Source organism: Artemia sp. Qi Xiang Cuo, chromosome 4, assembly GCF_049724085.1.
Source record: "Artemia sp. Qi Xiang Cuo chromosome 4, ASM4972408v1, whole genome shotgun sequence".
NCBI classification, from domain to species: Eukaryota; Metazoa; Arthropoda; class Branchiopoda; order Anostraca; family Artemiidae; genus Artemia; species Artemia sp. Qi Xiang Cuo.
The window spans coordinates 45764530-45781386 of NC_142797.1; the positions used below are offsets into that span (position 1 = coordinate 45764530).

The window sequence follows — 16857 nt, forward strand, 5'->3', positions numbered from 1 at the left end:
AGAGGGGGTTACTCGGGAGAATCTTTCCGTGGAGGATGTTTCTTTGGGGGAAGGGACATTTCTATGAAGGGGGCGCCGGATTTACAAGCATTATTTAAAATATGATCAGAAATTAAATTTAAAAAAACAAGTTTTTTCAACTGAAAGTATGAAGCAACATTAGAACTTAAAATGAACAGAAATTATTATGTATATGAGGGGGTTCTCCCCCAAGTCAATACCTCGCTCTTTGCGCTATAGTTTTTTTTAGTGCTTTCAAAAGAGCTATCTATTCTAATTAACGGCCTTTGTGATTAAGGGGTCATTTTTAAAGAAATGGAACAAAATTCGAACTTTAGCTTAAAAAGCAAGGTATTGACTAGGGGGGGAACACCCTAACATACGTAATAAAATATAAGAATATAGAATTTCGTTACGTAAGTTAATTCGTAAGTTACGTATATTTATTACTAATAAAAACGTTCGTAAATAAAATTAAACAAGTTTCGAGAAAGTCATTTAACCAAATAAAAGTAAAATTAATATGCAAATTTTGTTTTAATTATTCATGCACGGTGAGCCAAAATCAAAACCTGCATTAATTAAAAAACCTTCACAAATTAAATAAAAAAAATAAGTTTTTTAAACTGAAAGTAAGGAGCGACATTAAAACTTAAAACGAACAGAAATTATTCCGTATATGGAAAGGGCTTTCCTCCTCAACGCCTCGCTCTTTACGCTAAAGTTTGACTCTGTCTCAAAACTTTATTTTTTAAAACAATAAAAAACTTTAGCGTAAAGAGCGAGGCGTTGAGGAGGGGAAAACCCCTTCCATATACGGAATAATTTCTGTTCGTTTTAAGTTTTAATGTCGCTCCTTACTTTCAGTTTAAAAAACTTGTTTTTTTTATTTAATAAAAAAAAGGATAGAGGCCAAAATCTCGTTAGTTTTTGTCTGTTCTTTTGTTTGTTCTATTATAAAGCTCCACTTAAAATTTAATGACACTCCAATTTAACGACAGAATATGACCACGATATTTTAGAGACTCTGCCCTTTATTGTTTTTTCTACCTCTATGGTCAGCACCAGTCAATTTCCATAAAGACAAATGCTGTATTATCGCTATTTCTAAAATAGAGACCAGAAAATATAAAATGGCAATACCTGTTGGAGTTGAAGATACGATAAATGAGAGTAGGCATCAACCTAATTTGGGAATAATTATGAATAAATTTTTTTTTTGAATACATTTCCAAAACACCAATAAGCAATTAATTTTCATCACCAACCACAACAAAAATAAATACAAAGCAATTGAAAAGAAAGACACCACTCCACTTTACACACCAGTGGGCTTTGGCATAACTCTTTGGATGGCATTCACTTTATCACCAAGACTTAAAGCCATTCCCTAAAAATAAAAATATAGAAATAAGTCAATAATCAACTTAAATGGCCATGCCTCTTCAGAGGTGGGGTTCTATAGACATTAGAATGGTTAAGTTACCAAATCAAATAACTTCATAAAAAAATGAAGAAAAATGGGATAGAAGACAAATTTCCAATTTGCGTTATAATATATCAGTCATCTGGTGAATATAATCCACAGAATTTTTTTGCTTTTTTTTATTGTATTTGCTCCTGTATTTCAACAGGAAGAATAAGTTTTTAAATGTATTACAGTCCTAAATTAGTCAAGTTTACATCTGAAAAAAAAAAAAAATAAATAAATACAAATGGCAGAATCATTCTGATGTTTCTTATGATTTTGGGGTATAATTTTTTACGATTTTTTAATCTTATAGAAAATTTACTAATAAAGGAGCAAACTAATTTGTTTTTACTAATTTGTCAAAACTGTGCAAGGGTTTCTAAAGATTTCCAAATGGATTCTGTTGTGTCTTTTTGCGCAATGCTACCCTTGAGATGGGTCCCAAGATAGCTGTGAACTGATCTAAAAACAAATCTATTAAATCTCTCTCTTGTTTAAGGTTGATACTATAAATGGAATATTGTAGTTTGAATGAAAGTTCTTTTATTACTCTGTAATCAAAACCGTCAATCAAGAGACTTGCGCAAAATCTACTAAAAAACTTGAAAGGCAGAGTTCAATCTGCCTGGCTTCCTGTTGACTTCATTTCATCAAGGCACAATTTGATACGGTGGTGAGACTTCACTTGATAACACTGATCAGAACTTCGTGCACTTTGATTTTACAATCAATCGCTTCGAAAAATTCCGCTAGGACAAGGACAATATTTAGGGAGAGAACAACACAATTTATTATGGAAAAAATTCAAACACTTGGTTTTTAATTCAGCATTCCAATATTTTGTTACGACTTAATTTGTATTTATAGCTACAAAACATGAGTCGAAGCTTTAGCCTAAATTCAGTTCAAAACTTCACACAGTCTTTGATGATTAAGAGCAATCGTTTGCTCTTAATCACTGTGATGGCATACCAATTGGCTTACATCATGGCATTTTTGTCTGATGAGCATAAAAGTAGGACAGCAAAATATTTTCGAGAATTATTGAATTTCAAAAAAGAAAAAAACAAACACATGGAAGTTGCTGAGGAGTTGATGAATCCAAGTTAAAAACAATACAGAGCTGCTGGAACTTGTCACAATAATGTAAGGAAACATGTGTTTGCAGATACATACATTTTAAGGCTCATTCGTCCTAGTAGAGGCGGTCTGGACCTTAAGAACAGTAAAAATTAATTACTATAATAATTCAAATTCAAAACGACCAGAAATTACTATTAGAGAATAAATGAAACCAAAACGAACAAAAATTAAAATAAACGATCATAGAAAACATAGAGATAGCAGGTACTAATTTTGATGAATAATTAAATCTTAAAGCAAGTAAAAATTAAACTGAATGTTCAAGTCAAACTTAAAAGAAATAAAAATACTATAAACTGCGTTTTACTGAAAACTATATGTTTTGTTATGCTTTTGTTTTCAAAACATCGACGACAAATAAATATGAGATCACTATAATAATCATGATGACTGGGAAGAACTAATAAAAATAAACTGAATATTTAATATATAATGATTTGGATTCCCAGCTCATGAATTCAAAATTTTATTTCGCAGTAATTTCTATTTTATTTTTCAATATTTTAAATATATATGAAAACAGTTGTAATGCGCAAATGACGCAACAAGCTTTAGAAAAGCTATAGCATAACTTACAGCCCTTACCCAGGGAAGTTGGGGGAGGGGAGTTTGTCAACCCCAAAGACATAGTTATTTGGACTTTGGACTGTTTTGAACAAAAAGCTTATCTCAAAATTTTGATCGAATACACTTGGAGAAAAAGACTGTTGGGGGGGGGGGGGGGGAGATTGCCTTCCGATCACTTTTGACTCTTTAGAAGGGAAGGAGAAATATCAATTTCCGGTCGAATGAGCCTCCTCCGAAGTTTATACGACTACCCCTTATATAAAAAGCTCATATGTTAACAATTGACAACTTGCATAATTTACAACCCTTGTTCCCGAGCTGTGGGGGGTTGTGTCCTCCCTGGAGGCACAGTTATTTGACCTTTGGCCTATTTTGAACAAAATAGCAATCTCAACATTTTGATCTGATGCATTTGAGGAAAAGAGGGCGTGGGAAGTTGCCCTCCAATCGCTCTTGATTTTTAGGAAGGGTACTAGAACTTCTGATTTCCAATCGAATGAGCCCCCTCCAAAGTTTATACAACAAGCCCTTCCATATGAAGTGCTTTTAGGGAAAAATAAAAATAAATAAATAATAAAGCATTGAAGCCTTATGGCTATTTACTATAGCCAACACTCCTGGCCTGAGCAACATGAAGTATTGCAGAAGCAACACTTGGATTTTGTCTCTTCGCTATAAATTAACACCATAAATGTTTATTCCTCGAAACATTTAAAAGTGCGTTCCAAGAAAAATTTCTTCTCCGAGAGATTTCACGACACGTTTCTTAATGAGAAGAAAATGACATAAGAAAACGCTGTTTCTGCTTAAAAGCACCATTATTCTCTATTTTACTGACATCCAATAATTGCTATTAACTTTAAAAATGCATCATGTATGGAAGCAGATTCTGTGTTACTTTGGTCCAAAACATAAAGACTCTATTTCCAATTTATTTGATAGTAAAAACAGTTTGATTCAGGAAGAGAATTTTTCTTACCATCAAATATACATAAGTAGTGAATAATATGTACTTAGTAAAAGTATCTAATTCCTTCCTTTATGTTTGAGCAGAGTATTAGATTCTTCCTTACCAGCCACTCCTCGTGATAAAGACAGAAGCAAAGGTTTCTGGCCTCGAATACATATGAGAAACCAGCAATAGGCAGCAAAGTTGCAGACCAGTGATCACTGAAGATTATGATCTGCCAATTGATGTCCCAAAATATAAAACTTATATCAACGCATTACAATAGTCAAACAATCCGGCCCGAGCTTCAATTTTTGTGTAAAACCACAGATTGAGGACCCTTACTACTTTCTCGCAGGAAACGAAAATTGACAACATAAAAAAGAACCGAAAAAAAAGGCAAAACCAAAGTGTTGCTTATACAACACAATTACAGAGATATAAAGATAGAAAGGGGGAAAGAAGAGGCATATATAAATAAAACTGATAGACGACAGGAAGACAAAATGAGGAAAAAAAGAAGGAAAGGACAAGACCAACAATACCTGAGTTTTTGCACGAATTCGAATGTGTCCTACAACAGAACCATTGTTCTCACCTAATGGCTTCTCAATGCTGACGTTTGCAAGAGCATCTTCTCCAAAAATTGACTTGGCATACAAATTGGCTGCCAGCATATTGCAATCTCCTGCTAAAGTCTGTAAAAAGGGAGACAAACATTTTCTTTCTTTTTTTAAAGGAGCTATTTAGCAATAGTTATGATAGCCCTAGTTGCTGCAAAAGAGTGCTGAACAGGATAGAGTTCCTCCTGAGTCATTGACGGCACATAAGGCGTCAAATAGACGTTTCAGTAGTTCGATCTTTTTCACAGGAACTGATAGCAAGCCTGTCATCGAGCCAGGCGACAGCTGGAATCGATCCCTGGGCCCCGTTTTGCCAAGCAGAGTATCAATCCACCCCGCTATCACAGGATAAGGCCGAAACAGGTCAGTCTAGAAAAACACCTCAAGATACAATCTCTAAGATAAGAAGCTGTCCGTTGATATAGAATCTAAAGTAAATCTGGAAGTTCTTAACAGAATATGGGAACTGTTTTATCAAGACAGTGACTACAGGGAATAGTTTGGAGATCAGAGTTGATCATCTTCTTTTATCACATCTAGAATTATCAAATTAAAACTTGACCGTAATAAAACTGTAGACCCCACCCCTCTCCACCCTACCACATTTTTTTTTAGTTAAAGGCTAAAAAAGAAAATAATTAAACAAGAATGATGAGATTTGTACCGAAAAATGTATCATAAATGCGCTTCAAACCCATTACTTTTTGAATAATGGTCAGGTGTCTCTACTAGGCATGGTTTAAATGTGGTTTACAGAATGAGCAGAATACACACTACATGTTTAAATCTATATCTTATGTATGATGAGTATATTAGAGCTGTGTCAATTTGCAAATACAGGAATTGATGGACCCTTAAATACACAGTTGTCTTGCAGTAGAAATTATTTACGGCACGTCGTTGGGACTAACCATGAATTAAATAATGGTCGACTAATAAGGTAACGAATTGACTATAATACTGACATACTATGAAGATAGAATTTTTCGTTAATTATCTGTGGCCATAGCATATCTGTTCTCTAACCTTAATCTTGTGTAATACATAAAGTTATTAATCAAACTTTAAAAATGTTACATTTTCGAAAAAAAATAACAAGAAAAGTGAGAAACGGATAAATATTCAACACAATATGAAAAAATATTCACTTTCCGAGTAAATAAATCCTTTTTGGTCAACTTTCTCTCAAAATTTTGATGAAAGTAGTTGAGCTAGGTGGAAAAAACTTTCAGAGAATTTTCATATGAGATAATATCTGAAAGTTTTCAACCCATTCCCAACGATTTTCATAAACCTTTGTCCCTTTCCCCACTGTTGATACTCAACGGACAGTATATTCCAAATTTTCAAAAAACAACAGCAATTCTCATCACAACGCCATCTAAAATAAACTCATCACACAGCTGTGTCAGTTTCTTGGCTATATTTACCTCAAGGGTTAAAACTCCTTGAGGGAGTATCGCACACTTACAAAAATTAAAAGCTATAAGACTAGAATTCAAATATATTTAAAAAGTGCAACATTCGACAATTCAAAGAAGAAGAAAACAAGTTTTGGTTACACAGTTTGGTAGATTTTATTGCTGTCTTGCATTACAGCTAAAGTGGCAGAGCGAAAACTTTAATTACAAAAAGTGAAAAGGACTTTCGGAGATCCAGAAAATCTATATGCTTTGGCAAATTGTGTCGATATTTCCCCTGGCGACATATTGAGGCATCTACTATAGAATAATACGGGATAATAATTCAAGTATATTGGCATATAAATAGTAAGAGATGAATCGATAAAATGATAAACGATGAGTTTTTGTTCATAAGAGGAACGTTAAGCATAACGGAACTGAATCTTTGTTTTGCCACTAAGACTTTCAAAATCCATAACAGTCCCAAAGCTAAAAATAGCTTAATTGTAATGGCCGTAGAATTACCATGAAAACAAAGACTATTTGAAAAGTTTTGGTAAGATTGCGAATTACTGTCTATGGCATTTATTCAACTTAAGAAGCCCATTTTTTTACCAATCAAAGTAGGAATGGAACTGTGAGGTCTAAAGCTTACGTTTTGAACTTGCCATATATGCCAAATCAGAGGGCAGCACTATTCACTTTTTTCCTCAGTTTGAGAGTTTGGGTCTCCTTCAACAAAAATAATGAAAATATGTGTCTGGCTGATGCATAGAGTTTTTCTTAATTCTATCTGCTTGAGAGTAAGAAGATAGACGTTCCAAAAGCTGTGTTTGGGTAATTGCTTTTGCATCATCTCTGAAAGAGTGAAATGAGGTAAAAAAGCGAGACAAAATCACGAAAGAGTGACAATTGGGAACTGTGATAAACGCAGGGCACTCATGGAGAATTAACGCAGGGCATTGTTTTGTAGAGTTCAAACAAATTTTGAGTTCTTTCCGTTTTTTTGTAAAGTATAAGAAGTCATATGAGTAAAACAGTCTGCAAACTTGACTAAGAACTTCATTAACTTCAGTCTCGGCGCGGGAGATTCACACAACGTCAAGTACATAGAGAGAGTAAAAAATAACGGCCAGATTCTGAAAGTCCTACGGTCGGATTTCATCCTTAATACCAAGTCGTGTTATTTTTTTAATGTTAAAAAGGGCTTTTCAACAGACAAACCACAATCTTTAGACAAGTTTCAAAAATATAAGTGGAAAAAATAATTTTATTTTTATACGGTCTTATAAAACAAGATTGTTAAGTTATAAACTGCGGAATAACAAAATTATAAACCAGATAAAACTCAAAATTCAAATTTGCAAACTTTCTTCGACTGAAACTTAGTATGCACAGCCTAGATTATGAATACATGATACTGACTTTCAGTGAACACTTTTGTAATCAAAATTATCAGTAACACAACACATTTACAGTTCACTAGCTGACTTTACCTCACAGACAACGTCATACAAAAATCAACTTATGGATGGTTCCAATTATCAACTTACCATAGCAACAAACTGCCTGTGGCCAACACAACCTCCTCCTCAGACCAAAGTAGAACTGAATGTTTTTCGCACTTAGTATTTGTGGATAAGATCAAAACAAACAATAATTACCCCATGTATTGAGAGGTGCACAAGCACTTCAACCTGCGCTTTTTACGTTAAAGTTTGGCCAGTGATTTCCGGAAAGCCTCTTAGAGCCCAGAAAATATTATCAATTGTTCATTCTTGTTAAGAATAAAAAATTCTTAACAAGAATGAACAATATCTTGTTAGAACAATTTCAAGACACTTGTTAAGTGTCTTGTTAAGCGACTGTCTTAATTAGCTAAATGAGCCTATTAAGCTAAATGAGCCCCTTCATATTTTGCAATGTGATACAAAAAATAAAACTTTTCACCATATCACCGTTGCATTAAACGACCCATTACTGTAGTATCAAGATAAAATAGCACAGCATTAGTGCAATGAGATCGGTGGCATGCCCCCTTTATAACTGAGATAATTGTTTTTTTTTATTTCCAGTTTTTACGGTGTTATTTACTTTGATTAAAAAAACTTGTTTTTTAAATTTGTGCTTGCGTTAAATATCCTATTCATGGCATTCATAAACATGAAAATGGTGACTACTCCTTTCCCTCAACCTTTAGCCTGAAATCTTAAACTGCACCTATCTCACCCATTAAGTTACCAATATTTTTCGGTAGTTATCAAGCGCTATTGACCAGAGCTAAAAAAAACCCATATCTTTGTTGATTTAAGTTGATTTTCTCGCCACGAGCCAACTTTCTAATTTTGTTATTTTGAAAGAAGCAAAGGGCAAGCTCCAATATTAGTTTCGTGTGTTTGTTATCAGTATCAGTAACTAATAAGCTTTAAAAGCAGATGTGGTACCATTCACTTGCCTCACTCCCGGTCACCAAAATAAATCTCAATTAAATTCATGAACAGAAGTGGTTAATAACAGTAGATAGCATCATTTTCACGCCCATGGAAAAAGGCTCCTATTTAGTTCGCTACATTTTATTTCATCCGGGTTGCAGCGGTAGCTGGCAACCTAGTAAGAGACGATCACGTCCAATTTTAAGAAATATAAAAACCCATAACTCCTAAAAAAAAGAGTCAGATCAGAACAAAAAGTACACCATTAGAACCGCCTTGTCCGAAATACCTGTATGGGAAACTGTTTGTCCCTTGGCTAGAAAAACAAGGGAAATATATTGGCTTGAACATCAAGAAAAGTGGCAGCTACTACAACATTCTGCCTAAACAGTATATTTGTTTTCTTTTCCACAGATAGCTTGGCACTGGAACATCGTAGAGAGTTGTTCGATGACTCATTTTAAAGGAAATTAATTGGGTTAAAAATCTTTTGTAACAAAAATAAATTATTTCTAAAAGAGAATAAATTTTCCACTAAAAACTGCATTTTTGATGTATTTTTATACTTCAGTCTTTTCAAAGATATTTGATTTTTGTACATAAATCATAATTTAACCCACGGTAAGATTTAAACCCTCGCCTCCAAAGAGACTGGTGGCTAACACCAGCGTCTTGGCCCACTCAGCCACGCTGCCTCTCATAACTATAAATGTGAATCCGGGTTGCAGCAGTAGCTAACAACCTAGTAAGAGACCATCAGTCCAATGCTAAGAAATATAAAAACCCAGAACTCTTAAAGATAGAGTCAGATCAAAACAAAAGTACATCATTAGAACCACCTTGTCTGAAACCCTACTAGATAAATAATGAATGTCGTCATAGTTTTATTAGAGCTATGATGTGAATAGAAAATTACGTTAAAAGACCATCATTGGAATTACACACAATTGCATACATTTGACTTACGTAAATACTTGATTTTTTAGGCTCGTCTCTTACTATTTCAAAGAAGAAAAAGCCGTAAGCTTTCTCCTGTTTGTAATCAGGTTTACATTCTATATCCGGGTTGCAGCGGTAGCTAGCAACCTAGTTTACATTAAAAGACGATCATTGGAATAACAAACACTTGTATATAATAAATTTAGTTAGCTACTTGATTGTTTGAGGTTCGTCTCTTACTATTTCAAAAGAGTAAAAACCATCATTTTCCTGTTTGAAATAATGTTACAGTAAGGACCGAAGTCTATCTCATAATAACTAAAGCAATCTTACATTAAAGACAATTATTGGAATAAAAAACCATTGCATAAATCGGACTTAGTAAGCTTCTTGATTGTTTGAGGTTCGTTATCTGGGTTGCAGCGGAAGCTAGCAACCTAGTTAGAGACGATCACGTCTAATTATAATAAATATAAAAACCCATAACTCCAAAAAAAGTCAGATCAAAACAAAAAGTATACCATTAGAACCACCTTGTCCAAAACCCCGAGATAGAAAACTTAATCTCATTTGGATTTAACAGCAAGGGAAATATATTGGCTTGAAAATCAAGAAAAGTCGAAGCTACTACAGCATTCTGTCCAAACGGTATCTTTTTTTCTTTTTTTTCGTTTACCCAGATAGCCTGGCACTGGAACATTGTAGAGAGTTGTTCAATGGCTCATTTTAAAAGAAAATAATTAGGTTAAAAACCTTTTGTAACTAAAACAAATTATTTTTAAAACAGAATAAATTTTTCCACTAAAAGCTACATTTTTGATGTCTTTTCATACTGCAGTCTTTACAAAGATATTTTATTTTTAAAGCAATCAAACAGTTCGCGGTAAAGTTATATTAGAACTTTATATTCCATATCCGGGTTGCAGTGGTAGCTAGCAACCTAGTAAGAGACGATCACGTCCAATGTTAAGAGATATAAAAACCCATAACTCCTAAAAAAAACAAAAAAGATCAAAACAAAAAGTACACCATTAGAACCGCCTTGTAAGAAACCCCTCTATAATATACTTTCTGCTATTTGGCTTGAACAGCAAGGGAAATATATTAGCTTGAAAATCAAGAAAAGTGGCGGCTTCTACAACATTTGGCCTAAACGGCATATTTTTTTCTTTCTTTTTTTCTTTTCAACAGATAGCTCGGCACTGGAACATCGTAGAGAGTTGTTCAATGGCTCATTTTAAAGGAAATGAATAGGGTTAAAAATCTTTTGAAACTAAAATAAATTATTTCTAAAAGAGAATAAATTTTTCTACTAAAAACTGAATTTTTGATGTCTTTTCATACTGCAGTCTTTTCAAAGATATTTCATTTTTGTACATAAATCATAATCGTATACCAGCGGTAAGATTTGAACCCATGCCTCCGAAAAGACTGGTGGCTAACACCAGAGCCTTGGACCACTCGGCCAGGCTGCCTCTCATAACTATATATGTGAATCCGGGTTGCAGCAGTAGCTAGCAACCTAGTAAGAGACGATCAGTCTAATTCTAAGGAATATAAAAACCCATAAATCCTAAAAATAGAGTCAGATCAAAACAAAAGTACATCATTAGAACCACCTTGTCTGAAACCCTACTAGATAAATAATGAATATCGTCATAATTTTATTAGAGCTATGACGTGAATAGAAAAACACGACATTATGTTGTTGTTTCTGAAGACGTCATGAAATAATATCATTACGCCATGACGTCATGAAATAATTACATTGAAAGACGATCATTGGAATAAGAACTCATTGTATACATTAGATTTAGTTATCTTCTTGATAGTTTGAATTTCGTCATTGTGCCGTTAGTATTATGTGATATATTTAAAATATAAAAAAATAAAATTCTTTCCTTCTAATGATACTTCCAATATAAATGCCTCGCAGTATTCCAGACGTTTTGTTTTACAGATGTGAAGTGTGGAAAAGCTACCGGTCGAATTACAGCATTAATCAAGGAAGACGGTTTTGAATTTCGCGAAAATACTTGGCAATAAAAAATCACGAGACAATGTCTTATACAAAGTTTCACAGGAAGTTTCAAGTTATCATAGGAATGTGAATGTCTAATGATCAAAATATTGAAAATAAATTATTGGACGGTCAGTTGGCATAATGATTTTAGTTTGTAAACATAATGACAAAGTAGCGGGCCATACACAGGATATGGGTCAATCGTGAAATAGCTCTTAGAGCGCAGAATCTAGACTCGTTTGATATAGTAATGAAAAAGTGTTTTTAAAGAGACATTATGTTCCTACCATTCTGCAATAAACTGTGAAGTTATCATTCTGATCGTATTACTTATATATGTTGATGTATACATGAAAGCGTAAGTCTCAATAAACCCGTTACTTTTCTATTTGTGTTGTTTTATTTATATGCCTCTATCTCACCGCAAAGTAGATAAATAGCTCAAATGTCTCCATCGGAAACGTTCCCAAGGAATCTGATTTCTAATTAACACTAGAGGTAATCCATAAGGAGATGACCCAAGGAAGCATGGTTACATTGATGGTTAGAGAACTTCTAACCTATTATAGTTACATATTTTATTTTCTCTCATAGGGAGTGGCGCGGTCATTTTTCTACCCCTCCGTTATACTCATCCGTTATACTTACAAATGGTGCAGCTTTTGGCGGCACAAGTTGTACCATGTACAATATATACCCTAAATATGGAAAATTTATTCTAATTACATTTCCGATGTAAAGTAAACTTCCTTAATCAAGTTTGAAATTCCGTTGTAAACTCTCATTTATTTATCAGCCAAATATCCCTTTCAAGCCAGAGATGATTAATTCAGAAGTACTTCACGGAACTTTGTAAAACTTTTGTTTTGGAAACAAAAGACTATTGAAAATTCACAAACGCACTCGACAGATTTCAAAGGCGATAAACTGCGGGTTTTTGGCATGCACCAAACCACTGAGAAGAATTGAAATCCTTCTGAAGTATTCTTTAAAAAACAGTAAGTGACATTGTTTGAAACTTTGGTAGTTTTTAGAAGCACTCTTAGGACTGCACATTATAATTAAGAGAATTTTACAAATAGATTATTGTGTAGTTTGTCAACATAATAGTCTGATTTTGTCAGCATAAGAGTAAATTGACACGCCCTCCGAAAGGAGATGAACCAATTGGAAAATAGTAATTATTGCTCAGAAGCAGAGTTCACGCTATATAGTAGTGAAGAAGTGTTTTTTAGGGGATTATGTTAATATCATTCCTGCATGAACATTCTTGTATTTGATTCATGTACTTTTGAAGTTCGATGCTGTATGGTTAATCATGTAAGTCTATTAAACCTATTACTTTTCTAATTTTTACAGTTTCATTCTATATGTACGTATCTAGTTTTAAAGAGTAGCCATCTAGATCGAATGTTCTCCATTGGTACGCTCTTAAGGAATCTGATAATTTTACGAAGAATGGTTAAGGGACTTCGTTGACAAGCTCCCTATTTAAAACTCCCCTCATAGCATTTGGTTGCAGTTTAAATGACACATTTGGCAGAGTAAAAAGGTAACATCTGACAAGGTCATCATTTCAGATTGAAGTCTCTCTGACCAAGTTGGTCACTTCACAAGGAAAGTCAAATTCATTAGTTAACCTATTTTTATTTCTCCCAATAGGGAGTGGCGCGGTCCATAACGCCACAGATGGCGCGGTCGTAAATCCGGATGAAGCGTACGAACTAGCGAGGCTACAGAATTCTCAATTTAAAATTTAAAATATACACTAGATACAGACGTATAAGAAAAAAAAATTATTATTATATATATATATATATGTCTAAGCCTATAACCGCTAGGCTATAATAGAAAAAAAACCTTTTTATCTCATAGGAGATAATAAATTTCCCCAAATAGGTTAAGTAAAAGTGATTTATTAAAGTGTATAATTCCACTAACTAAAAAGAAGAAATGGCGGAAGAGCTCGGTGCATTATTAATTGCGCAAAAATTAATCACCCAAAATGTGAAAATATCCAAGTCTATTCCCGAATATTACGGAAAAAAAGACGTTGATAAATTCAATATACAGCTAGCGCAATTTTTAGAGTTAACAAGAACTGACATGAAAACATTAATAAGTATTATGCTTCTAAGGCTAAGAGTAAAGGCATTGACCTTTGTAAAACAGATTGAAAAAACCGTCGGAGAAGATAATAATATACCAATAAACACAATAGAAAAACTATTAACGGCATTTAAAGACAGATTTGTTGAGATAAGCTCAACAAACAAGCTAAAGCATGGAACAATAAGCTTCGATCATACACAGAACGTACAAGAATATCTGCATAATATACGAATCTCAGTGAAAGCAAAGTATGGCAAAAGCTCAGGAGATTTATACGAAAAAATTATACTAAATGCATTTTTGCAAGGACTTCCTCCAAAATTATATAGGATGGTAATTTCAAAAAATATCCAAACAGTTGATTTTGCAGTTCAGGAGGTAGGACGAATGATTGAAATTGATACAATTGTAGCGAATCATAGTAAGACAAAAATAAATAGCATAGGCGAATCAAAAACAAACATAACCTCTAAGGGTGATCAAGAATACCCAAATTTCTTTGCAAGAGATAAATCCCCGGTGCCGCAAAGAACTAGAACACATGAAACCGCCAGGCAGACAACAGTACGTTTTCAGCCTATAAAACCAAACAATTATGAAAATAACCCAGTAATAAGATGTTATAACTGTAATCGCGTTGGACATATCGCGAAAGAATGTCGTTTTAGAAATAGAATGGCAACATCATTTAATGGTGACACCCCCAGAAATACACGATATTACGGAAATGATTTGTTCGGGAGAACAAATTTTAGTAACAGGGGCGCAGAGAGGTACACTCAGGACGCAATATTCCCACAATACCCTCACAACCGCCCACCGGTACTTCATAATGTATACCCACAGAACTTTTATAACTCTCCCCCCAATAGACAAAATAATTATCGGCCAACAGGAAACGCAGAATTTTCAAACCGACGGCAAACAGTTAACTGGCCCACGAGAAATGAAAATTTCTCGAGCCAACGGCACATGCAGCCAGCACCAACAGCCGGCACTAATACCAGAAATACAAATTATCGCAGTAATACGTGGCAAAGGAGGACAAATGTAAATCCATTAGATACGCCTATGGAACCTCACGTAACTGAACCTCTGATGCAAGCACCTACATATGAAATAAATTCCCAGGGAAACGCATCAGGCCCCTCAAAAGAATGAATTGGACCCAGAAGGGGCCTCAAATATTTCATAGATTCAAACCCGTAGTAGTGCCGTCCGTCAGTGATAATAATAATAAGTTACCCATATTAAATGGTTTCTGTGTGGCAAATGTCTACTTTAAAGCTTTAGTTGACAGTGGTGCAACAGTTAATATTATAAGCTCAGGCATATTTAATATGTTGCCTCAGCATATCAAGCGACGGAAAAATTTCAATAATCCAAACTTAACTAGTGTAACAGGGCACAAGTTAGATGCAAAAGGTTCAATTCGCCTTGATGTAAAAAGGGATAACAGAATTTTCCCCACAAATTTTATAATATGCAGCAATTTTCCGTATGAAGCCATCATAGGTGCAAATTTTTTAAAGTCAAATAAAATATTGCTAGACGTAGCAAACGAAAGGCTTGTCTACCCGGCTAAGCCAGGAAGAGGAACCTCTTTCTCGAGGAATATTAACCGAAGTTATAAGGAAGATGTAACAGTTAATAAAATTTCCGACGGTATGGTGCCACAATCTTTTGAACCTTATGTCTCGCTACAAAGAGGACGGGACATAACTAGAAATCCATTTGCTTATTCCTTGCGATATCGGAAAAATGAAGTAAATATAGATAATAAATGAATTGAATCGGCAAAAATAAAAATTTGACATATGCGACAGTATATGTCAAAAGAAATCAAGGAAATAGTGGAATTGTGGAAAAAAGTAGGGAACCCCAATGTAGTTCAGGAGTAGCCAATGTTGTTGTCGGATAGCGCCAATCTAAACTTAATAGACAATAAAAATAAAGAAAAATATTATAGGTTTGCAATACGGAAAACAAAAATTCCTCCCAGGACAATGCAATGGATCCAAATATCACAAATGATTGAACCGGTGGATAGCAAATCCGAAATATGGTTTGCCATCCAGTCAAAGGAAATTCCCGAAAATTTGTTATGTGAGGAACAAATTATATCTTATGACAAAGGAGAAGGTTTCATTTGGGTGACTAATAACCATGAAAATGATACAATTACAATAAAAAAGGGAACATGTTTGGTCCAAATCCAGATTATTTCGGAAAATGACTTAAATAGGTGGGAAAATTCCAAATAAAATCTAGTTAATGGCATTAAAACCTCAATTAACAAATACCCCCTAACCAAATCGCAATTTTTAAACAAGTTTAATATGGATCATATTACTGACTCGGAACTCAAAAAGAAATTATGTTAATTATTGTGGAATTTTAGAGATGTATTTTCCGCGTCTGAAGATGATATAGGACTGATACCGTTCTATGAACATTTAATTTTAACGACCGGCAACCAAGTCGCGAAACAGCCATATCGTGTACCGTATAAACACAAAGAATGGTTAAAAAATTAAATTCATGAGTTAGAAAAAAATGAGATTATACGCCCCAGCATAAGTCCGTATTCAGTTCCAGTGATTTTAGTCCCAAAAAAAGAATGGTGATATGAGACTCGTGGTAGAGTATAGAGCTCTCAACAGGCAAGGAGTGAGTGACAAATTTCCCTTGCCAAGAATAGACGAGATTCTTGACTCTATTTCAAGCAAAAACAAAGTTTTTACTTCTTTAAACCTCACCCAAGGCTACCACCAAGTGAAAATAGCCGAAAAAGATGTCCATAAAACCGCGTTTTTGTACAAGCGAATGTGGTTCATATGAATATTTGAGAGTACCATTTGGACTTACAACAAGTTCAAGCGCGCTATGTAGACCTTTATTGCATTTATTAAGAGGATTAGAGAATATCATTCATTTCGTTGATGATATTATTTGCGTCGGAGAAAATGTGGAACAACACCTAGCAACATTAGCTAAAGTGTTTGAAAAATTCAGAGAAGGCAATTTAAAATGCCGGCATGAAAAAGTTAATTTATTACAACCAAAAATTAAATTTTTAGGAGTAATAGTGACGCAAGGAGAGATATCGCCAGACCCAGATAAAATAAAATGTGTTGAGAACCTCAAACCCCCTAAAACTATGAAGGAACTGAGAGGAATTTTAGGCCTTACTGG

At 34.1% G+C, this 16857-nt stretch overlaps 1 protein-coding gene across 1 annotated transcript; it reads right to left on the bottom strand.

Annotated features, from left to right (window-relative positions):
* Positions 1-1222: 1222 nt before the first annotated feature.
* On the bottom strand, positions 1223-6102 carry LOC148953162 (coatomer subunit beta-like). Its single transcript, XM_089087557.1, has 3 exons — positions 6084-6102; positions 4676-4828; positions 1223-1390 (listed from the first exon to the last, which is right to left on the bottom strand). Exons 2-3 carry the CDS (start codon positions 4805-4807, stop codon positions 1319-1321), a joined length of 204 nt encoding a protein of 67 aa, XP_088943683.1. The 5' UTR covers positions 4808-4828; positions 6084-6102; the 3' UTR covers positions 1223-1318.
* Positions 6103-16857: the final 10755 nt, after the last annotated feature.